Genomic DNA, 24,382 nt, shown 5'->3' with positions numbered 1-24,382 from the left:
TTACTGTGTCATTGGGAATCTAGGTGTCAAGCATGGGGGATCTAAGCTCAGGGAAGAAACCAAAAAGTTCATATCTGTCATGCATGAGCCAGTCTCCAAGGGAAGTTTGCAGCCAGCTCCCAGTGAAGGAAGGAGCCCGGAAAAGAGAGGGTTAACTGCAAAACAGGAGAATTATAGACAAGAGCCAACTCTCCCACCCTTAGGAATGCCGACTGATAGCAGAGTTGCGGAGAGTCAGACGGCAGCTTGCCAGTGTGCCAGTGAAGGACAAACTGCAGGGGCTAGAAACAAAAGCAGCTCAGAGAGCAGGAAAGACCATGGAAGTACACTCTCAGAGAATGAGGAAGAGGTGGGAGCTGACCCCCTTAGCCCAAGGTCTAGGCATATGGGTGGTCTTCAAGACAAAATACATCACAAGCACTGGCGGAGCTTCATGCTCCGGCACCGGGGGTGGGGCACGCCGCCCGGAGGGGCATACCACATGTTCCGGGGGCAGGGTGTGGTGTGTGTTCTGGGGGCAGGGCGGGCAACCGCCCTGCCGCCTTCGGGATCGTGCTTCCCGGGGCGGAACACCCCCATCGTCCCTCCTTTCCTACGCCCCTGGTCACAAGAGGAAGTTCGGCTGTTTCTGGTCTCACCCTCCTTAGAATGGACATCTTTGATTTATGAACGTATGGTTGTGATCGCCGCTCCAGTGAACTCTGTTTTAATTAACTACGCTCGTTTGTTATCAAGACTCCTAACAACATTTACGGTTTTATTGAGTCATCGTGGTGCAAGACAAAGAATCCAGTCCTTAACTCTATAGTGACATTGCTCAACTGAATTACTAAACTGAAAACTATGAAAAGACCTGGTCTGAATAGAAATATTGGATTCTTGTCTCATTACATATGCTAAAGTGATTTTTGGTGATCTGCATACTATCCCTTGCTTTTTCCTGTAGGACTAATTGCAGTCGTTAACAATCGTCAACAGGTTTACCATACCATTGAGTCAATCACCCATCTCCTACTACCCTTCTGAGAAAAAAACCCACCCCACCCTCCCACTATATATAAGGGTCTGGTGACCTCTGTTTCAGTGTATCTGAAGAAGTGTGCATTTACACGAAAGCTTATACCCAGAACAAACTTAGATGTTCTCTAAGGTGCTACTGGACAATTTTTTCGAAAAATTTTTTTGACTGCGGCAGACCAACACAGCTACTGACCTGTATCTAGAACCAAGTTGGGGAAGACTGTCATAGAATACAGTCGACTCACAACTTACATGCATTTAACTTGCATCATCAGAGTTTTAAGTGCTTGGACGCCAGCCAGCTGACATGGCACAAATTAAATGCATGCAAGGCAAAGAGCTTAAAAGTTCTTTCCACAGAGGGCAAACCTGGTGCAGAAAGAGCTTTTATGCTCTTTGTTTTGCTTAAGATGCTCTGAGATACTCTCTGCCTTGTGAGGGGGGCAAGGCCTGCTTGGCACACTGGCTTTGAACAGGTAGAAATTCTTGCCTGGGGGCAGTTCCAGGGTTGATTTGACCATGCACAATTTTGGCTTTAAGCATCATCCCCAGCACATAGCTCTCATGTGCATCGTAAGTCAACTGTATAACCAAAAGATTTCATATTAAAGACGTAAAGCTGTTTGTATCTTTAATATTCAAAATGCTAAAGATTACTTAAAATGCAAAATGAAAGTCACCTATGAAGAGACATTGTTCACATGCACTACAGTGCTTTCACATGACCATTCCCTTAAAAGAACTATGTTATCTGGGCTTCTTTTTATTAAGTCAGCAAAAAATAATTGTAGTATATATGGACAATTGTGGCGTTTCACCTCTAGAGGGCCTAGAAGGGGTTAAGTTGCCAGGGAGGGAAACGACCAATGGGAGCTCTCCAGCCAGAAGCAGGGTGTATATAGGAAGAATGCAGGCAGGCAGGAGAGTTAGATGAGAAGAGTGAGTTAGATGAGAGGAGTTGGTGTGAAGATAAGAGCTGGTTATTATTGTGGTGGCTGTTAAATAGTGAGATAGACAGGATACAGTGTTATGTGTTTAGTGATAATTATTATTAGTTATATTTTTAGAGGTAATAGGCCGGTAATTCTTATTTAGAGGTATTAGGCCGGTATAGGAACCATCTGTGATTTTGAAACCGTTTAAGCTTTGTACAGTAACCAATACGCATAAGAACATTCAATAAACCATCTTGTTTTATTTTACTATATCCTGGTCTGAGGTGTGTGAGTGATTGAGAGTATTTGTTTGTCGTTGGCACATCACCAATAGACCGTCAAACGTCCGGGGGTGATGTGCAGGTCAGTGTGACCGCGACATAAACTGGTGGCAGCGTCGGGATGCGATTTATCACGCTACAAAAGTGACAGCATCGGGTTCGAATTAGAACACTAGTACCAATAGGGACAACATTACCTGGAGGGGAGGATAATCTGAGGATTAATTATCTAACCTGGGGGTGTGAGTGTGTGGTTCTGAGGTACTGAGAAGAAGCTGTAACAACAAGAGAAGAGAACTCAAAAGCTGTTCTGGTTGTGGGTTAGATTCAGAGTCAGTGGAAGTTAGCTAAAGGGTGAGAGAGAAAACCCCTAGCTCAACTTTGTGACAGGAATCTTGAAGAGCCTAGCCAGAGGAACAGAAACTGAGAGGAAATTTCTCTAGAGTTGTTAAGCTTAATAGAGATTCTCACACAATATGCCAGCTAAGAAAAGTAAACCAGCTGTGAGGGAAACCTCTGTTGAAAGAACCCAGGAGGAAAATGGGTCTTTACAAATTGAAGAGCCTAGAGTTGAAACAGTTAGTGAAACCCCATCTGAGGGGAGGGTTCTACAAATGTCTGAGGAATTTGAGAGATGGAAATTAGAGGAAGAATATCAGTTAAGAGAAAAAGAAATGACTTTTGAGAGGGAAAGAGAGGAAAGACAACTGAGAGAGAAAGAGATGATGTTAACAATTGAGAGGGAAAGAGAGGAAAGAGAACTGAGAGAGAAAGAAATGCAATTTCAAATTGAAATGAAAAAATTAGAATTAACAGCTCAGGAAAATCAAAATAATAGCAACAATACTAATTCCCAAACACAAGGGAAGGTAGATTTGAAACGTTTCCCTGAATTTAAGGAGAAAGATAACCCAGAAGCTTTTCTAATATCATTTGAGAGAGCCTGTAAAGATTTTCAAGTAAAAGATGAGGAGAAAATGATCATTTTAAGGGCCAGAATTAGCGGAAAGTTAGCTGAAATTTATGCTAATATGACAGAAGAGCAAGCAAACGACTTTGAATTATTTAAACAAATAACTTTTACCCATTTCGGAATTACCTCAGAACAGCTAAGAAAGAGGTTCCGAAGTGTGACGAAAGGGAAGGAGGAAACATATGCTCAACTGGGCACCAAGATTTCACATTACCTCACCAAGTGGCTAGACACAGAGAAAGCCAGTACCACATCACAAATAAAAGAAGTGTTTGCTTTAGAACAATTTTATGAAACTATACACGGCCAATTAAGATATCTAATAAAAGAGAGACACCCTAGAACCCTTCAAGAAGTTGCTAATTTAGCTGATCAGATAAATGAAATACGGGACCATAGATTTGATGACCCAAGTTTTGGCGGGAAACTGTGGGGGTCCCCCAAAAGCAAATCCCAGGCAGTGAAGGGAAACCTTTCCTCAGAGACTGAGAAAGGAAACAGAACCCAAGGCAGCACTAGTACAAATGAAGAGAAGGGGAGGAAAAATAATTACACTAATCCTAAAGAAATCAAATGTTGGGAGTGCAATCAATTTGGCCATTGAAATGTACTCGGAGTCGAGAGCGAATTTCATGCTCTTTATTCAGCTCATAGTCATCAAGGAGAAGAGGAGAAGAAGAATGGCTCTTTTCCCAAAACCATCTGCTTATATACATTATTTACACAATGGGCCTTGCGTGATTGGCTACTTCAGGGCTACACCTGTGGGCCAATTATATTGTGGATTGACTTCTGCCTGCAGCCTGATTGGCTGCTCCTACAGGCCAATCAGGTAGCAGATTCACTTCTGCCCGCCGCCTGATTGGCTGCTCCAGCAGGCCAATCAGGTTGCGGATTCACTTCCACCTGGAGTTGGATTGGGTAGCTCCCGCTGTTTCTGAATCCTATTGTTCTAGGATTCAGCTCAGTACATAACACCCCTCCCCTCTAAGTTCCAGTCCTGCCCGGGAAGTTGCATTCGTAGTCCCCAAGGTCTGCTGGCCGCCTCCGTGTGCGTTGTGGCCTGGGGTGTTCCTTGGTCAGGGGTTCTGGTTCTGGCTCGTGTTCCGAGGCTGCTGGCTGTGCCGGGGCTGTCTGGTCTGGCGCCACTGAACCACTAGGTTGTGGCTCTGGTTCCGGTGTCCTTCCAGCCTCGGGGCGCCCCTCTGTGTCTACTGCTTCTGCTTCTGCTTCCCCTGCCCACCCCTCTCGCTCTACAGGCCTCACTGCCCTGCTGTCCCCTTGGGACCCCTCTGTCCCGCTCTCCTCCCGGGTTCCTCCTGGGAATCGTCGCCGTAGCTGGTCGCAGTGGCGGCGCCAACATTGCCCCCCTTCCGTTAGTACCTCGTACGACACGGGACCGGTCACCTTGGTGACTGTGGCGGGTACCCATGCTGGGCCTGCCCCAAAATTCTTTGCGTACACTGCGTCCTGGGCCACAAATGTCCGGGGGTTCCTGCCTTTCCCCACCACTACCTCATCCTGAGCTCTGTCGGGGTGAAGTCGGTCCAGTCTAGTTGCAAGGCGCCGGCCCATTAGTAGTTCAGCTGGGCTCCGGCCCGTCGTTGTGCTTGGGGTGCTGTGCTGTGCTAGAAGAAATGCGGCAAGGCGGTATTCCCAGTCCCCTTGTGTCATGCGGCGGAGGCTGTCCTTGGTGGTCCGCACCATGCGCTCCACTTGGCCATTGGTGGCAGGGTGGAATGGTGCTGAGCGGATGTGGCGGATGGCGTTCTGCGCTGTGAAGGTCTGGAACTCCTCCGACGTGAATGCGGTTCCATTGTCCGAGACGAGGGTGTCAGGGAGCCCGTGGGTTGCAAAAAGCTTACGTAGTACCCGGATGGCTGCCGCCGTAGAAGTGGACGGTACCAGTGCGACCTCCAGCCATTTGGTGTAGGAATCCACCACTATGAAGAATGTTTTTCCCTGGAAGGGTCCAGCGAAGTCCACGTGCAAGCGTGACCATGGATGTCGGGCGGACTCCCAGGGCTGGACTGGGGCCCTTGGGGGATCCGGGCGGGATTCTTGGCAGGTCTGGCAGTGTTGGACCCAGGCCTCTATCTCTCTGTCAATCCCCGGCCACCACACATAACTCCTGGCAAGGGCCTTCATCCTCACTACCCCTGGGTGTGTCTCGTGTAGGGCTGTGAGGACCCTTTTGCGGAGGGGCTGGGGAACAACAACCCTGCTTCCCCATAACAGGCACCCTTTGTGGGCCGACAGTTCATGTTTGCGGTTTGTGTAGCCAGCGAATTCTGGCCCGGGGCTGCTGCTGGGCCATCCTCGCCACACCCAGTCCAGGGCCCGGGAGATGACCCTATCTTTTGTGGAATGGTGCGCAACTTCTTGTGCCTGAATGGGTCGGTCGGGAAGCAGCTCCAGGGTCATAACCTCTTGCGCAGGCGCTGGGTCGGGGCCTGTTTCTGGTAGTGGTAGCCTGCTGAGGGCGTCTGCGTGGCCCATCGCCTTCCCAGGGCGGTGGATTAGTGCATACTGGTAGCCGGCAAGGAAAATTGACCACCTGAGGACACGTGGAGACAACATTTGGGGGGTCTGCTTCTCGGGGGCAAACAGGCCAAGCAACGGCTTGTGGTCAGTCACTATGGTAAAGGGCCGCCCGTACAAGAAATCATGGAATTTTTTTACGCCCTTCACGATTGCCAGACCCTCCTTGTCAATCTGTGAGTAGTTTCGTTCGGCTGCAGCAAGCGTCTGGGAGAAGTATGCCACCGGCACCTCTCTTCCATCCGGGAGTTGGTGTCCCAGGACAGCGCCGATGCCATAGGGAGAGGCGTCGCATGCCAGCACCACTGGCAGCCTCTCGTCGAAGTGTGCCAAGACCGAGTTCGAGACGAGCAAGTCCTTGACTGCCTGGAATGCGGCCCTTTGTCGCTGGCCCCACACCCAAGGGGCCCTTTTATCTAGGAGTCTGTGTAGGGGCTCCGCTACCGCTGCCTTATGCGGAAGAAAGGCATGGTAAAAGTTCAATAGTCCCAAGAATGACTGAAGTTCGGGCTTGCTCTTGGGCGCTGGGGCCTCACAAATGGTCCGTACCTTGTCACCGGTTGGATGGACCCCTTCTGCGTCCACCTTAAATCCCAGAAAGTCCACCTGCGGCACTCCCAGTAAACACTTTTCCCGCTTCACCTTGAGGCCCGCCGTCTGGAAACGGTGCAGGACGGAGCGGAGGCGGTCCTCAAATTCCTCTGGTGTGGGCCCGGCGATCAGTACATCATCGAAGAAGGGGGTGACGCCAGGAATCCCTTTAAGGAGAGAGTCCATTAGATTCTGGAATATGCCTGGTGCCACGCTAACGCCAAATTGCAGCCGCTTTACTCTGAATGCCCCTCTGTGCGTCACAATCGTCTGAGCCTCTGCTGTGGCTTCGTCCACAGGCAACTGTTGATACGCTTGGGCCAAGTCCAGTTTGCCAAAGATTTTTGACCCAGCCAGGGTGGCGAGGACATGGCTGACCACTGGCACTGGGTATGCATGGGCCGTGAGAGCCTTGTTTATGGTGCATTTGTAGTCTGCACAGATGCGGACCGAACCGTTAGGCTTGACGGGTGTGACAATTGGAGTTTCCCAGGGGGCGTTGGGCACCGGCTCCAGCACTCCTTGCTCCACGAGTCGGTCCAATTCCTCGTCTATGCGGGGTTTCAGGGCGAACGGGACCCGGCGGGCCTTGTGCCTGATGGGTCGTACAGCGGGGTCTAGCTGTAGGGCAATGGGGGGTCCTGTATATCGTCCCAATGCCCCATCGAAAACCCCTGGAAACTCTTTGCATATGGCGTCCACGTCCACTTGTAAGCTAGTGCGGTTCACCCCGGTAACGGCTAGCCCCAGAGGTCCAAACCATGCCAGTCCCAGTAAGCTAACGTAGGGGCCCTTAACTACCAGCAAGTCCAATTGTTGCTTTCGCCCTCGATATTGCACCCTGAAGGTCCCCACCCCCATTGTAGGGACCTTACGTTTCTGGAAGTCCCGGAGGGTGAATGGGGCCGGCCTTAGTTTGGGACCCCCATTAGGGCACAGTTCCCTTAATGTTCGGGCCGAGATTATGGATAGAGTTGAACCCGTGTCCAGCTCCATGCGGCATGGGGCTCCCTCTATCTGTACCTCTATATAAATTTTCTCTGTGCTGGGATGGGGCAACTGGAATACCTGGTAGTCCGTGATCTCCGTCGAGTTGCCTTGGTGCATGGTGCCGTGTGACCTGGGGCTCCTGGGTCGGTCATCTGATGCTTGTCGACGGGTGGGTCGAGCCCGACACACCCGGGCGATGTGTCCCAATTTTCTGCACTGCCTGCACTCTGCGTTGCGGAAACGACAGGTCCTCCTCTCGTGGTTCTCCCCGCAGCTTGCACAGTTCCCTCCTTCTCGTCGAGGCTGCTGTGGTGTGTGTGCTGCTTGAGTGCGCCGCTGTACTCGGTGTACTTCCTCCCTGTCAGATTCGGATTCGTCGGTGAGGTCTTCGTGGTAGACCCTCGGTTGGGATGGCGGGGCCGGTCGTGCCTCTTGCGTTGACCTCTCGGCGGCTTCGGTTGCCAGGGCTTCCTCCAGAGCAATCTGGAACGTGAGGTCTTTTTTGGCGTAGAGGCGTCGTTGCAACATCTCGTCCCTCAGGCCACCGACGAGGCGGTCACGAAGCATGTTCTCCAACTCTGAGAAGTTGCATAGCCGGGCGGCTTGGCGGAGGGAGGTCACAAACCCAGTTATGGTTTCCCCCGGGGCTTGCCGCTTTGCGTAGAAGGCATTTCGGCAAGCTACCACCGAGGGCTGTGGTGAGAAGTGCTCCTTCAGCCGTTCCATTATTGTTTTGTACGAGACGGTAGCGACATCTCTAGGTGCAAGGAGAGCCCGGGCGATTTCAAACGTCTTCTCTCCACAGACGCTGAAGAATGTCGCCCTCTTCATGGCATCGTTGGTGACTTCTTTCGCTTGCAGGAGGAAGTTGAAACGGACAGCGTACCCTTCCCAGTCTCCTGATGCTGGTTTGAATGGCGAGAAGCTGCTGTCGGTTGCCATTCTGGGTTCCTTGGGTCCTGGAGCTGAAGCCTGGATGCACGGTGCGATGCAGCGGTGCAGCAGGTGGCGGTGCTGCGGTGCAGTGCGTGGTGGCGGTCAGCTCAGCAGGATCCCATCCTCGTCGCCAGTGAAATGTACTCGGAGTCGAGAGCGAATTTCATGCTCTTTATTCAGCTCATAGTCATCAAGGAGAAGAGGAGAAGAAGAATGGCTCTTTTCCCAAAACCATCTGCTTATATACATTATTTACACAATGGGCCTTGCGTGATTGGCTACTTCAGGGCTACACCTGTGGGCCAATTATATTGTGGATTGACTTCTGCCTGCAGCCTGATTGGCTGCTCCTACAGGCCAATCAGGTAGCAGATTCACTTCTGCCCGCCGCCTGATTGGCTGCTCCAGCAGGCCAATCAGGTTGCGGATTCACTTCCACCTGGAGTTGGATTGGGTAGCTCCCGCTGTTTCTGAATCCTATTGTTCTAGGATTCAGCTCAGTACATAACAGCCATAAAAGTTTTCACTGTAAAAATAAGCAAGATAAAGCTCCAAGTGTTAGCCCTCAGAAGCAAGCTTATTGTATCCAGTCAGCTGAGGCAAGTCAAGCTAGCCCAGACACCACCACGACAGCAGCTCCACTCAGGCCTCATGCTGTGGCAGTTGAAGACACAGTAGCTCATTGCTATACCATTAAATATGAAAATCAGTTGTTGAAGAATGCTGGTGAATTTATTGGGATTGAGGGGAAGCAATTTATTGCGATTCGTGATACAGGATCTCAGGTGACTCTGGTACACACAAATTTTGTTAGTCCCTCTAAAATAATCCCTGGAAAAGTGAGGAGAGTAAAAGGAATTTCTAAACAGCCAGAGGTGCTGAAGGTCGCACGGCTTGAAATTCAGTACAAGAATTGGTCAGGAGAATGGGAAGTGGCAATATCTGAAGAGATTCCCTCTGCCGTGTTAATAGGATGGGATCTCATAGAGCACGTACAGAGTTCTTTTGTATTAGCACGTACTAAAGTGAGTCAGCAGTCACCTCACGCTGAGGAGAATGCTACTGTTGCCCATGAAGCTAGAGCTGAGGAACTAAACTGTGAGGGGGGAAATGAAGCCCTGTTGGTTCCTATTATAAGAAAACAAAAACCTAGCTTTGCTCAGAAACAACAAGAAGATTCTGAGTTGTTAAATTGTTTTGAGGCAGCCAATCCTCTAACACCTGAAAGCCCTGAAAAGTTTTGCTTGAGCAAGAGACTTTTAGAAAAGGAAGTCCAAGCTACCCAAGCCAGGGAAGGAAAAGAAATGTTTATAGAACCTGTGATTGCGAACCAAACCTTTAGTTTGGCTAACAAGCAAAACGAAGACACTGAGAGGCTGCCACATGATTCATTGTTAATGCAGATTACTCAGAACCCAGAAGGGATCATTAGCCCACCAAGTACTTTAGGGGATACCTTTACTAACACCAGTGAAGCAAAGGAAGGAACAATAGATTCAGAAATACCTTACTGTGCCCCTGGTGCTGTTTTAGAGTCCTCAAACAGTGTTCAGGTATCCAATGCAGTGGAAAAGCAAAGGGTTAAGATCATTTCTGCTTCAGTGAACTTTAAGAAAGCAGAGTATGTGATCAGGAAGTCTATTAGTTCCAAAGAAACCAAAGAGACCAAACCTATAGTTTTTAAGGAAACTACTGAAGAACCTAACTTAGTTAATACAGAAGGAAATGACCAAATTGGTGCCAAAAAGAGAAAGCTGACTGAGCATTATGGGTCAGTTAAGTGCAATAAAATATCTGTTGCAGCTGAAATAATAGTAACAGAATTAGAAATCTCGAAAAGTGTGACTTTGTCAGAAAAACCTAGGGAAGATATTGAGAAATCAGATGATACAGCTATCCCTAAAATGGTTAGAAGAGCGAGGAAGCGAAAGGCTGGAAAACAAGCCATAGTTAAAGAAATACCACCATGGCAGTGCCTGTCAATCCAAAGAAAAGTCCTAACCGAGGGATGCCAGTTGCGTCTGCAGCAAAGATTCCAAGACCCAGAGGCAGACTAAAAGTATGCCCACCTGAGAGGAATGCTATTCGCGAGGGAGACAAGCATGAAAGAGAGGTCGGTTGTGAGCGTCCACGAGCTTACGTCAGAGAAGAAAACCTAGTTGACACCCACAGAAATTCATCTCATAGATCGAGTGCTTCATCAACGTCTGGATCCGACAAGAGTGACAGCGGTACTCTGATATCCGAAATTTGGACTGACAATCTACCCAGGAGACCGGAGGAAGAAGACCAAGTGGACATTTTTTAAAAAAAGTTGTTTTATGCATTTAGAAGTGGTATGTATATGTGTATATTTGGATGGGAGGAGGTAAGGGTAAGAGTATAAATGTTGTATTTTGAACTATTGTTGTTTGAACAGGAATAACTGTAAGAAGTTAACCCTACTGTTTCAAACTTAATTAAGGGGGGAGGTATGTGGCGTTTCACCTCTAGAGGGCCTAGAAGGGGTTAAGTTGCCAGGGAGGGAAACGACCATTGGGATCTCTCCAGCCAGAAGCAGGGTGTATATAGGAAGAATGCAGGCAGGCAGGAGAGTTAGATGAGAAGTGAGGAGAGTGAGTTAGATGAGAGGAGTTGGTGTGAAGATAAGAGCTGGTTATTATTGTGGTGGCTGTTAAATAGTGAGATAGACAGGATACAGTGTTATGAGTTTAGTGATAATTATTATTAGTTATATTTTTAGAGGTAATAGGCCGGTAATTCTTATTTAGAGGTATTAGGCCGGTATAGGAACCATCTGTGATTTTGAAACCGTTTAAGCTTTGTACAGTAACCAATACGCATAAGAACATTCAATAAACCATCTTGTTTTATTTTACTATATCCTGGTCTGAGGTGTGTGAGTGATTGAGAGTATTTGTTTGTCGTTGGCACATCACCAATAGACCGTCAAACGTCCGGGGGTGATGTGCAGGTCAGTGTGACCGCGACAACAATATATATGGAAGTGAGAGCTGGACCATAAAGAAGGCTGATCGCCGAAAAATTGATGCTTTTGAATTATAGCGCTGGAGGAGACTCTTGAGAGTCCCATGGACTGCAAGAAGATCAAACCTATCCACTCTTAAGGAAATCAGCCCTGAGTGCTCACTGGAAGGACAGATCCTGAAGCTGAGGCTCCAATACTTTGGCCATATCATGAGAAGAGAAGACTCCCTGGAAAAGACCCTATTGTTGGGAAAGATGGAGGGCACAAGGAGAAGGGGACGGCAGAGGACGAGATGGTTGGACAGTGTTCTCGAAGCTATGAACATGAGTTTGACCAAACTGCAGGAGGCAGTGGACACAACTAAATGACTAAACAACGACATATGGACAATAAAAGAACTAAAAGGAGTACAATAGCAATAGCAATTGCGTGTGTAGACCCTTTAACCACCCCCCAAATAATTTCAGACAAGACTCAAATTTTTGGTTTGGTTTTTGGCAGAATTTAGGCCACAACTTTATTGATTACAATCAAGTAAGTGGTTGCATAGGCTTCTGGTTTGACTAGCTCCCTGCACCCTTGCAGGTAGCACTGACCAGGGCACACAATAGGTCAGCCTTGGGTGAACACCCGGCACAATGGAAAGCGGGGTCAAGCCAGTCCACCAGCCAGATGTCCCCTCAGGCTCAGGGCACAACTCCTCTCAGGGCTGACCAACCAATGAGTCCCTGGATTCCTTAACGGAATACCCATTGCATAGGGATGGCCAGAGTGTTCTGCCACCCCTATCACCTGAACCAGAGCCTATCCGCAACCTTACAAGTTGTGACGATTTGCTACGCGGCAGGCAAACCCAAATGGCACCAGCCAATCAGCCAAGTGGGGGAAATTCCTGCTGTGCCCGTCCCAACAACAGACGACACACGACGGCATAGCAAGGTCAAGCGTGCAAGCCTTAAATATAGGGAGACGTGGGCGGGTGTTCCGATGCACTGGCCCAAAAGAGGAATCTCAGGGACATGTGCATGGGCTTAAATAGAGGTCCCTCACTAGAATTTAGCTGGCATCCCATTGGTCTAATTGCACCCAGCATCAAGGGACCTCCAACAGGGTGTTGTGGCCATCCAAACGTTCCCACCCACAACACAGGGTTTGGTTGCCAGGTCACACCGCAACACGTGCCCTCTTGTTAGGGAGGACCAGATTAAGGAAAAGTACTGGTGCTGCCCAGATGTTAAAGGCCAGTAACATGACAAGGAGAAAAGGGTCAAGGAACCAATACTTGGCTGAATTGAATCACTGTGTAAACACTGGTATTTCACTGGTCACTTATAACTAGTACCACATATATTTGTTTGTCTGATTTTATAAGGTTCTGGCCCACAGAACTGCAGGCACCACAGCAACTGTGCACCTGCTATTGGAAGCCATTGGGCCTCCAGAAGCTGGAGCCTCTGGTAACCTTCTTAGGGGTGTCACAAGTGCAAACTTGATAAAAAGGTTTCAAATGTAAGCTATGATGCTGGTGGATATCTCCAATAAAGGTTATTAATAAATGTTTTATTGACATTTTGATAGTGGCTTTGGTGTAGCAGCACAGAACACTGTGCAACAATGTCATGACATTGCACCAAATGAATACAGGACATTGGATTGATTTCACTGAATGACTCTAAAGTTCAGGGATTTTTATTTTTCCCCAAGGACTCCACTTTCATAAATATTCTTAAATAAAAGACAGTAAATCACTGAACACTTTCTGCATGTGTGTCAAGTGATATTACAAGGAAATAACACTTAAAGATCCACATAAACCAAAATTAACTTTGGAATAATTTCCAGTAGCATATATGCAAGAAATAAAAGTAAAGATTTCTATGGCAGATGGCCTGGATTGGTTTTCTAACTTTCCAAATACCATCATACCGGTTTGTATCTTTAAACTGATTGCTGTTAATTGCTAACTTTAGTCCCACTAAGATAAATTGGACTTAAGTATGATGAAGCCCTCTGGATCCCACTCAAATTTAGGATTTCGGTATGAGTGAACATGAATCCAAATATTTTATTATGACAGGCCCCAGACTGATTATAATAAAGACAAGTGTTTGAAATCCATCCACTAATTGTAAATGTCCTTTCACTATTAACTTTTCCCTTAAAGAGTTCGGCCAGAGTCATTGTAGAGAGGTTTGCATCCCTTAAGAGCAGAGGAACCAAGCTCTGAGTCTTTGTAGAGGCAAAGGCCGTCTGACCACAAGAAAATCTGTGGCTGAATAGATCAAGGACATCAAAACTGTGACTCCACAAAAGCTGGCAGTGCCAGCAAACCAGATAGATACATAAAACCTTGTTGGGTCTCCCTGCCTTACCGTTCACTTTGAAATAATTTTATCTATCGTCATTCTCTCCACTAACATTCCACAGTCATATTCCTTGAAACACTATTTACACAGCAATCCAAACACTGTTATAATTATTAGAAGCATTAATAGCCACTATCAACTCCATACAGGTAAGAGCAAACATGTTCCCAAACAAGCTTTTATATTTATGAGGCTATTATTGTAGCTCTGACATTTCCATAATGGCAGCAGGTTTACATAATATGCTGGAGGAAAAGAATGGCAAACTGCAGAGGTGAGATGGAAATATCTATTTATTAATCCATTGACTACCAATTAGCTTTGTCAAAAAACCGATTTGGTTATCTTTTCTGATAAGGAGCCATGTGATTAAATAAGGATGTCGTCTATAAAAGGCAGTTGAGAACTATGGAAAAGTGGTACACAGATCAACCATGGCCAAGTTGATTCTCCTTACCGGTAAGTCTATAATGACCACTTTATGTCTATACATTGTGTTATTGAGTTTTATTCTTAAATACTGTAATGAATGGGCCAGTCTGAAATGTGACTGAGGCTGCAATCCAATCAAAAATTAGTTGGCAGAAAGCTGAATTGTACACAATGAGAGCTACTTCTGAGTAGGGGGGGGGGTTCGATTTTGTTTGCATTTTATTGACTACCTAGTCTGCATTTCTCAAACCAATACACAAACTGAAACACAGCTATGCTTCGAAATGTACTATTCTCAAAATTTTGTGATGCAGTTTGCCAACCAAACAAAAATGCATATATTAAGGGGAAATGTGCGTAAAACCACATATATTAGTGAAACTAACATCCAAAACTGCGTATTAGGGGAAATTGCTTGTTTTTCCTTGGGAAAAAATATCAGAGCCTTTATTATTTAATGCAAAACATTCTTGGCTTCATCATTTATTTGAATGCCTTTTATTCTTAAGTCTATGTGATTGGGCTCTCTTACACACACACCTACCTCAATGGCTTATTTCTTTACTCTTTATTTCCTTCGTAGGTCTGGCGCTTTTGCTGAATGCTCAGCTGGGTAAGTAATAAACAGGTAGAGGGAAAGCAATTGAGCTGTGTTGAGCACCTCCTACGCATTAAGATAACGAGATAATTTCTGAGTTGAATTCATGCCCTCTCCCTTTACATGGTAATGTGCATTCCTTCATTTATTTCAAAAACCCTGTTGGGGTTTTTTTGGGTGAGAAGTTCTTGCTTATTCTTCTGAATGAGGCCCAAGACTCTGTCCCAATCCTGGCCTGTACCCTGTTTCTCCGAAGTTAAGACGTAGCCATAAAATAAGCCACAGCAGGATTTTTAAGCATTCAAGAAATATAAGCCATACCCCGAAAATAAGCCATAGTGATAGGCAGTTTAACCTTGTAGGTTAAACTGTACCATACTTAATAAAAAAAATAAGACATCCCCTGAAAATAAATATAAGACGGTGTCTTATTTTTGGAGAAACATGGTAGTAGTAGTAGTAATAATAATAATAATAATAATAATAATAATAATAATAATAATTTTATTATTTGTACCCCACCCATCTGGCTGCGTTTCCCCAGCCACTCTGGGTTCGTTGTGGAACATATCCTACTACCATCACAACTTTTCTCTTAACCATAGGCTCTGCCTACCAGCTGACATGCTACTTTACCAACTGGGCCCAGTACAGACCAGGCCTTGGAAAATTCAAACCTGACAACATTGACCCATGCCTGTGTACCCAGCTGATCTATGCATTTGCTGGCATGAAGAACAATGAGATCGCCACCATTGAGTGGAATGATGTGACCCTTTACCAATCTTTCAATGGGCTGAAAAACCAGTAAGTTGTCTGATGACAAGTTGGTTCTAGTTTATTTTCTTAGATTGCCTGCAGATCATTTTCTGCAGAGTGCCTCTCTGAAAACATCTGCATGATTGCAAATGCCTGATATTATATAAGGCAGAAACCGCAAGACTTCTCTTGTGAAGTTGTTGCAGTAAGGCACGACAAATCTAGAATGTATCAAGCAGCACCAGATCTGTTTCAGGTACAAATGCATTTGTATTCAAATTCCAGTGAAAGTTGTTGTACAGGTTTTTTTGTGGAAATGCAACTTTGTTATCTGAAAGACCCACATAGAGGAGTCTTGTGTGCAGTGCATTGCGATAATTCTAAATGTGAGGTTAGCACAACATGTACTATTGTAGTCAGGTAGCTATCCTGGTCTAGGAAATGCTGTATCTGGCAGACCAACCATAGCTGGGAATACGCCCTCCTAGCTACTGAGGCCACTTGAGCCTCTAGTAAAAATGATGGTTCTAGGAGCATCCCCAAGCTATGCACCTGTTCCTTCGGGAAGTGAAACTTCATTCAGAACAGGCCATCTACGCAATTCCCAGACCCAGAAACCACCCACCATCAGTACCTCTATCTTATCAGGATTCATTGTTATGTTTATGTTAACATGCCGATAACACTGTCCTCCAAATCCCATATAGATGTTAAAAAGCATAGGAGACAGAGTAGACCCCTGTGAACTAGACAACACATCAACAGAACTGATCTAGGAGTCAATGATATCAAATGCCACATAGAATCAATAGGGTTGCAGTTCTCCTTGTCTGTCTCCTAATATAATCAGATAGGGTGGCCAAGGCTATTTCAGTGGAAACTAGACTGAAATGGGTCCAAATAATCAGCTTCCTTGAAATCGGAATGATTTCTCACTGCTCCAGGAAAGAGGAGCAAAACAAACAAACAAACAAAAATGGTTATTTGAATGGCCTTATATGAGATGTGTCACAGTCAATATTTTATAGCACAATAGTGGGGATGGTGAATTTAAAAAGTACAGAACTGAACTTAATCTCTCTTACTCCTTTATTCAAGGAATGGACAACTCAAGACTCTCCTGGCTATTGGAGGCTGGAACTTTGGAACAGCTCCGTAAGCATCAGAACATTTTTCTTGGGATAATTCAGTGATGGGGTTTGACTCAAGGACTTGAAGTCTGAATTATCATAACCTTAATTTGAGATCTGGAAGGAATTGGCTCGCAAGTCAACTGATGATACGGGAGGTTTTTATCTCCGCTGCATATTGGATTTGGCTCACTTATTTGAACCATTTACAATAATTTGATTTTTGGTACCTGACTGTGGGATCCCTGGTGTATAATTTTGGTGCATCATTTTCACAATTGTGACAGCTGCTTTGGGGTGGATGGGTTGCTGTGTCTTGAGAATTGGCGTTGGATTGGGTAGTCCATTGCAACTTTTTATCAAGTCTTTTCTTGCTGAGTGGGAGTGAGTGCTGGTTGTAGTTATTTCTCCTAATCCTCCACTTCTCTGTTTCTTGCCTAGATTCAATGCAATGGTTGCCACTTCTGCAACTCGTCAGACTTTCATCAACTCAGTCATCAAATTCCTGCGCCAGTATGAATTTGATGGGCTGGACTTTGACTGGGAGTACCCTGGCTCTCGAGGCAGCACTGCTCAGGATAAGGCCCTCTTTACTGTTCTGGTTAAGGTAAGCTAGAGATGGTGCTGTGGGTAGGGCAGCTAATTGGAGGCAGAGCCAGGAGGTCGCTATAGGCGGAGTCAACGTACTCTGGTTTTCTCTCTATCCCCCTCCCTTGCAAAAGATACTGTGGACAATTAAGCAATTCCCATACACAAGCATGAGATATTTAAGTCACCTAGGAAGAAAGCTGGACACCTGGAAATTTTACATACCGGTACCTAAGGGCTAGCATCAAATACATAGATGTACCTGTGATTTTTCAGTTCTATGTATACCAAGGAAGACTCCAGAGAATATCTGAATAAATTGAATGTTATGAATATGACTGCATGGGACACAGGACTGCTGCACTCTAGCTTCCTATTTTATGTTGCAGGAAAAATAAGAGTACTGCGCCTGCCCCACCTTGTCCTAGTGACTACCTACCTGCAGCCCCTCAGATGTTCCAGCTGCCACTTTGCTACTGGCTCTCTCAATGTCTGTGCTTATCATATGAAACAGGGGTTTCCTCCTTAGAGTGGGAGGATAATATACAGCATGATGCAGAAGTAATTGCTACAGCTCTTCTTCTCTTTCATAGGAAATGCGGGAAGCCTTTGAGCAAGAAGCCCAACAATCCAACAAGGCCAGGCTCATGGTCACTGCTGCTGTGGCTGGTGGACTTTCCAATATTGAGTCAGGCTATCAAATTCCTCAGCTGGGCCAGTAAGTATACTGTACTGCAGGTGTACTTGGGCTACTGCTTAGAGCATAGCTGCCAAGTTTTCCCTTTTCTCGTGAGGAAGCCTATTCAGCATAAGGGAATTTCCCTTTAAAAAGGGAGAACTTAGCAGCTATGGCTTAGAGGTGCCTGGCATTTGCTTACTGAGTTGCTTCCTAAACTCCATCTTAACACAGATCTTTGCTTTGCTCACAGCTTGATGAAGAGTTCTAGAGAACTCAAAAGCTTGCTCAATATTTTGTGACATTTTGGCTGACCTAATAAAGGTATTGCCCTACTCATGGATTTTTCTGCATAGACTTTAGAAGACCAGCTATAGATTATCAATATCAATATCACACTTCTAATTGTCAACCTGGTAAGATAGCAAATTGGCCACAAATGAACCCATCTCTGAATACCTACGTACATACCTCCCCAACAGATATCTGGACTATTTCCATGTGATGACCTATGACTTCCATGGCTCCTGGGAGGGATACACTGGAGAAAACAGCCCTCTGTACAGAAGTCCTGCAGACACTGGTGGCAACATCTACTTCAACGTTGTAAGTATATTTCAGAAGCTTTGTCGCAAATAGCTAAATCAACTTTCCTCAACAAAGGAAATAAAGCTGACCCAAAAATGTTCTGATTAGGGGGCAGGGGAACTAGAAACAAGGAGATGGGCTTTAAATAAGGAACTTCGCTCAAGGCAACTTCCAACTATGTCTTTGGAGACATTTTAGCAGTGTGTTTTCCTTATAGGAATATGCCATGAACTATTGGAAGAACAACGGTGCCCCAGCTGAGAAGCTCATTGTTGGATTCCCAACTTATGGACACACCTTCATCCTCAGCAACCCATCCAACACAGCTGTTGGTGCTCCAACATCTGGGGCTGGGCCTGCTGGACCATATACAAGACAAGCTGGCTTCTGGGCTTACTATGAGGTATGTGCCACAGAGTTATGTCCGTGAGAAATTAGGGGCAGATTTTGTTATCTCAACAAGATAGGGGATGGGATGAGGATTTAGCAAGTGTCTGTTTTGGAGATTGTTGTACTCAGTCTGAAGGAACAGGTATGCAGTGTGTGGTGCTCCTAGATCTGTCACTATTGCCTCCATGGCAAGAAACGTCTTACGCCAGCTTCATTTAGAATGTCAGCTACAGCTATTCTTGGTCACAGTAACCCATGGGCTCAACAACTCAAGACTGGGTTTTTACTGTAATGTGTTGTAAGTGGGGCTGCCTTTGATGTTGGTTTGGAAGCTGCAATTAGGGGCTGCCTATTGGAACACAGGTGGTGCTGTGGGTTAAATCACAGAGCCTAGGGCTTGCCGATCAGAAGGTCAGCGGTTTGAATTCCCGCGACGGGGTGAGCTCCCGTTGCTCGGTCCCAGCTCCTGCCAACCTAGCAGTTTGAAAGCACGTCAAAGTGCAAGTAGATAAATAGGTACCGCTACAACGGGAAGGTAAACTGCGTTTCTGTGTGCTGCTCTGGTTCACCAGAAGCGGCTTTGTCATGCTGCCACATGACTTGGAAGCTGTACGCCAGCTCCCTCGGCCAATAACATGAGATGAGCGCCACAACCCCAGAGTCGGTCACGACTGGACCTAATGGTCAGGGGTCCTTTTACCTTTACCCTTTATTACAAAAGAGCTCCGCTATACTACAGAGGCAAGTTAAAAGTGCCTGCCTTGACATACGTGGCCCTATATATCTCAGGACCTAGATACCTGGTGGAGCATCTTATCCCAGAGACCCACCAATGCACTATGGGGGAGGGCAAGAAAGATATAAAATAAAGTAAAAAATCATGCAGTGAATGCCTGATCTGAGCTTCGCTTTTTTCTAAGGGATAAAAAGCTTATGGTTCACCAGAGGCTACGGTGGGAGGAACACCTAGAAAAGCTCAATTTATTATGGGTCAATTATTGGACCATTTTTAACAGGAAATTTAAAACCCATAGTACTGCAAATAATTTTATTATTATTTTATATTCATTTGATGAAATTAGCTATTGCTATTGTCATGTGATTTCATGCAAGAATAAACTAGTTAACTGCTATGATAGCACAAGGTTACTGTTCTGGAATTATGCATTCCAAAAGTGTTAATAGCCAACTTCTCAAGCAACTGTATTTTAAAAAATAGCAGAACACAAACAAAAAATATTTCATAACTCAAATCAACAAAAACAGCAATACAAGTTAAACTCAAATTAAATACAAGATTGCTGTAGGTTACTGGCAGTAACTGGCTTTATTTTTTAATGTATTCAGTGCTTGTTGCAGCATTAGGTGCAAGAAGACTGTGTCAAACACACATTTCCAAATAACCCAGAGGTTTTTTCTGTTTGAAGGCAACGTATGAAATCCGAGTTCGTGTTGAAATTATTTTAAATTTCTTTCCTGGGAGATGAAACCTGACTAGCTTTGTTCTTGACACACTCCTTAATGTGCATTACAGATTCAATCAATGGAGACATAAGATCAGAGGAATCTTCTGACGAAGATCAACAGCTTTGAAATCATGTTTAAAAACTAATAAGTCAGTTGTAAACATTAAGGGACTGGATTTCCACCATGTTGGTTAGCACAAAGCCTCTCCTCCCCAAGCCTTCTGGCAAGCTATTCTTCAAGCATGTCAGCTGGTAATATTGTATGTCTGCCCCCTTCCAGATTTGCACCTTCCTGAAGAATGGAGCCACTCAAGCTTGGGATGGTCCTCAAGATGTCCCTTATGCTTACAAAGGCAATGAATGGGTGGGCTATGACAACATCAAGAGCTTCCAGATCAAGGTATGGTACCAATCTCACCAAAGCATACATTCATTCTGGTGCATTAGAATGTCCTGGTAGGTTCAGACTGATTGTTTGTTTGTTTGTTTCTTCAAAGGCTGAATGGCTGATGAAGAACAACTTTGGAGGTGCCATGGTTTGGGCCATTGACTTGGATGACTTCACTGGAACTTTCTGCAACCAAGGCAGATATCCCTTGATCACTGCCCTGAAGAATGCCCTTGGTCTTCAAAGCACCAGTAAGTACCAGCAAGAAGACGCTTTCTCAAATTAACATTTGCATATTGTAAATGGCAATACAGTCATGTCTCAGTAATGCTAAAAAACAAACAAACCACTTTTCTAAAAACACATACAAATGGTTTGAGCATGGAAAAAGCAGCATCATGCACATCATAGGATACATTCTGGATTAAGATTAGAAAAATGAGAAACTAAGAGAACAGAAACTGGCAGATCCCCTAGTTCAGCAGAGCGTGGGAACTAAGGGGTTCAGCCAAAGGCTTCACAAAAAAGGTGAGTTTTCCCAAAAAAAAACAGAAGCATTTTTGTTGGGTTTGATGGGAGAGGAAATTGTAAAGGTAGACCAAAGACTTCTTATGTACGCCACGATGGCAGCAAGAACTTTATTAGCCCAGGTGGAAATTGCAGGAGTTACCAACGATTGAGGGGTGGCAGACGAAGATTATGAACTATGCGGAATTAGCCAAGCTGACAGGTAGAGTCCGAAACCAAGACGACCAAAAGTTTCAAAGAGACGGGAGTAAATTTGTTTGGTATATGAACAATTATTGTAAAAATGTGAAGACAGTAGCGGGACTGAAATAAATCTGGCAATGATAAATTTCAAAAAAATTCAGACCAAAGAGATAGAGTTGACTACAAGGATATTAAGGTCAGAAACTGATAATTTAAAGTGCAATACAAAGATTTGAAAAGAAAAAAAACCAGCTGAAGGACTGAGGGAAGTCACAAGCTTGGCAGAGCAAAGAGTATATTTGTTTGTTATTGTAAGGTTGGATATAACAATATAATAAAAATTATATGTTAAAAAATGTGAGTTTTGAAGAAGGTTTTGGAGGGAGATGGGAGAGGTGGCATCATGCACTTTCAAGCAAACAAGGCAGCAAGAGAGAAAAGACTAGAACAATGGCAAACAACAATACCTTCTGCTTTTGTGAAACTGATCTTGGAAACTAGAGCCTAGCACAGAAGTCAAGTTTAGTAGGCATCCTACCCATTGTTTTTAGACCTTTTAGTAAAGGCATTTTTGTTCCACCAAGCTCTTACCATTTCACGAGGTTCTGACTATAATTAAATTAAATGACTAAATAATTGGGGGCAAAGGAAGAATTAGTGCAATACTGATCCTGCACATCTAAGTGTGTGATTTTTTTTTCCTATTTCAGGCTGTACCGCTCCTGCCCAACCCAATCCTCCAATCACAGCTGCTCCTAGCAGTGGAGGAAGTGGCAGTGGAAGCTCTGGCAGTGGAAGTTCTGGCAGTGGCAGCAGTGGTGGTAGCGGTTTCTGTGCTGGCAAAGCCAATGGCCTGTACCCCGTGGCCAACAACAGAAATGCTTTCTGGCACTGTCTGAATGGAGTCACCTATGAGCAGAATTGCCAGGCTGGCTTGGTCTTTGATACAAGTTGTGAATGCTGCAACTGGGCATAAAACCAGATTATTTTACCTAGGCTTTTCAGTTTAAACTCATGGCAGAAAATTAAGAAATAAAAGCATGCAAGTTAAACTCTAGTGTGTTCATCTCCTTCATTATAATGTTTTGGTATTACCTAGTTATTTCCTTAGATTTCATTATTAGCAAACTGTTAATTTAGGTGTTTAATGAAAAAGACACTTAAATATAATTAATACATTGCTTCAGCAGCATCCAAAGCATAGCCTGCCATTTGCCCAGTCTGGTGCCTTTGTGAATAGTAGCAACATCATGGCCAGCACAGAATTAAGTTGTGGAAAAAACATTCTGCAGTAATTCTGCTTGTATACAGTATATGCTCATCGTCCTTTACACTTACTATCATGATCCAAGAGCAGAGGTCTGAAAGTTGAGTCATCTTGGATGGCACTGGGCATCCAGAGAGGAAACCTGATTCTCCAGGAATGATGGAAACTGGAAACTTGTGGTTGTTCCCCAAAAGGGTGCACCAATGGAGGAAATGTTTTGGCAACCATGTATAGCTGCGATCCCCTACTCAGCTGAGTATAGGATTGATTCAACTGGTAAGGCCCCTCAAACTCAAGTGAGAAATACTGTGCTGTAACTCATACTCTAGAACTGTAGTCTTCTACTTTCTCAGGCTCACCTTTAACTCAGACATGCATTTGCAGGTTCATTTATTTAATGTCATATATTTGTCTGGTGGTAGCACTGCTGATATGTCCCACATTAAAACACTTTGGGATGCAATATTGGGTCCAACCCACAGCTGAAGATCAATGCTCTAGAAAACAGAGACTCCACATCATGCCAAATATGCCTCATGACCATCACAGAAATAACTTCTTCCACAGAGTTGTGCCCCGATGATACTATCCCTCCTCTGTTTTATAAAGATGATGTAGACTGTTATGTCATAATTAGACTAAAGTGATCCCAGGGTTACAGTTCTATAGTATGTATGATGTCAAGCTTGGCTGTCCCTGAAAAGAACCACAGTTCTGTTCTTTGACGGTGGGAAAAGATCAGCTACTCTTATCTGTCCCTATTAGTTTTATGCTCTACCATGCAACTGAGGTCAGGTTCAAATCTATGGCCAGGTAAGCCAGTTTTTGCGGGGGTTTTGCTGGGTACATGCTGTTACATTAGTATAATCTATTTAGAATTTATCATCTGTCTGAGTTCATACCACTTTATATTTCAGAGTTCATGCTCAGGCCCACCTATCTCAATGTGACATTCTTCAAGTGCCAACAGTGTCCTAGGTGTGTACATAAAAGTTAAGCAGTCCCGAACAAAGGATCTGCAAGAGAGCGGTGCAAAGATGAGTCAGGGATTGGCAAATGACTAGGAATAGTAGGACAAGGGAGAGTCAGCTGGCAGTTTTGTGGAAAGCAACATAATAGCAGGCTAGACTACTTATAAAGGTCCGTCCTGGAAAGCTGTCTGTGGACAAATACCAGCTCCCCTGGCCTGAAAGTGAGATGAACGCCCCAACCCCATTGTTACCTTTGACTGGACCAGGGGTCCTTTACCATTTTTACCTTACCTTACCTATAATTTTTTAAAACGCCCAATTTTCACTCATCAAGCAACAGGGCTGTAGAGGTCACTATGGTGCATAAAAGCTAAAGGTAAAGGGACCCCTGACCATTAAGTCCAGTCGCGGACGACTCTGGGGTTGCGGCGCTTATCTCGCTTTACTGGCTGAGGAAGCCAGCATTTGTCCACAGACAGCTTCCGGGTCATGTGGACAGCATGACTAAGCCGCTTCTAGCGAACCAGAGCAGCACATATAAGCACCATCAAAAAGGAGGAGCAGGCAAGGGAACAAAGCAATAGCAAAAGGTGTGTGAGGCAGCAGAACCCATGAAGTCTTTAAAAAGAATAGCTCTTAATGATCAAGAGTGACTAAAAAAGGTGCACATGCCACACAGTACTGATCATGACATTGGTCTGACAGGCACACGAATGATGGTAAGCAAATAAGTAAGTCCCTCTCACCATTTTTAATATAATTAAAGTAGCATTACTGACTTCTTTCCCTACAGCAT

At 45.1% G+C, this 24,382-nt stretch overlaps 2 protein-coding genes and 1 long non-coding RNA gene across 4 annotated transcripts in view; 2 read left to right on the top strand and 1 right to left on the bottom strand.

Moving 5' to 3' along the window:
- The window catches only part of LOC148685078 (uncharacterized), a 76,334-nt gene that overhangs the window by 50,842 nt on the left and 1,110 nt on the right, over positions 1-24,382 (bottom strand). The window contains exon 1 of one of the 2 annotated variants that reach the window (XR_015951088.1): positions 9,779-11,254. The exons of the other annotated variant lie outside the window; for it this stretch is intronic. This is a non-coding gene — a long non-coding RNA (uncharacterized LOC148685078). Of the gene's footprint in view, positions 1-9,778; positions 11,255-24,382 lie in introns of those variants that run through there. 2 annotated transcript variants of the gene reach the window in all.
- LOC148685079 (uncharacterized) lies at positions 2,959-3,813 on the top strand. Its single transcript, XM_088673563.1, has one exon. It carries the CDS (start codon positions 2,959-2,961, stop codon positions 3,811-3,813), a length of 855 nt encoding a protein of 284 aa, XP_088529689.1.
- LOC118088823 (acidic mammalian chitinase) lies at positions 15,263-22,400 on the top strand. The gene is made up of 9 exons (XM_035122931.3): positions 15,263-15,459; positions 16,510-16,566; positions 16,983-17,148; positions 17,723-17,847; positions 18,288-18,411; positions 18,611-18,796; positions 20,530-20,649; positions 20,747-20,888; positions 22,059-22,400. The coding sequence occupies exons 1-9, from the start codon at positions 15,383-15,385 to the stop codon at positions 22,322-22,324; spliced, it is 1,263 nt and encodes a 420-aa protein (XP_034978822.3). The 5' UTR covers positions 15,263-15,382; the 3' UTR covers positions 22,325-22,400.

This window comes from Zootoca vivipara, chromosome 7 (genome assembly GCF_965207765.1).
Source record: "Zootoca vivipara chromosome 7, rZooViv2.hap1.1, whole genome shotgun sequence".
Lineage (NCBI taxonomy): Eukaryota > Metazoa > Chordata > Lepidosauria > Squamata > Lacertidae > Zootoca > Zootoca vivipara.
Note: the sequence above shows the minus strand (reverse complement) of the source record. Positions and strands in the feature narration are given on the sequence as shown.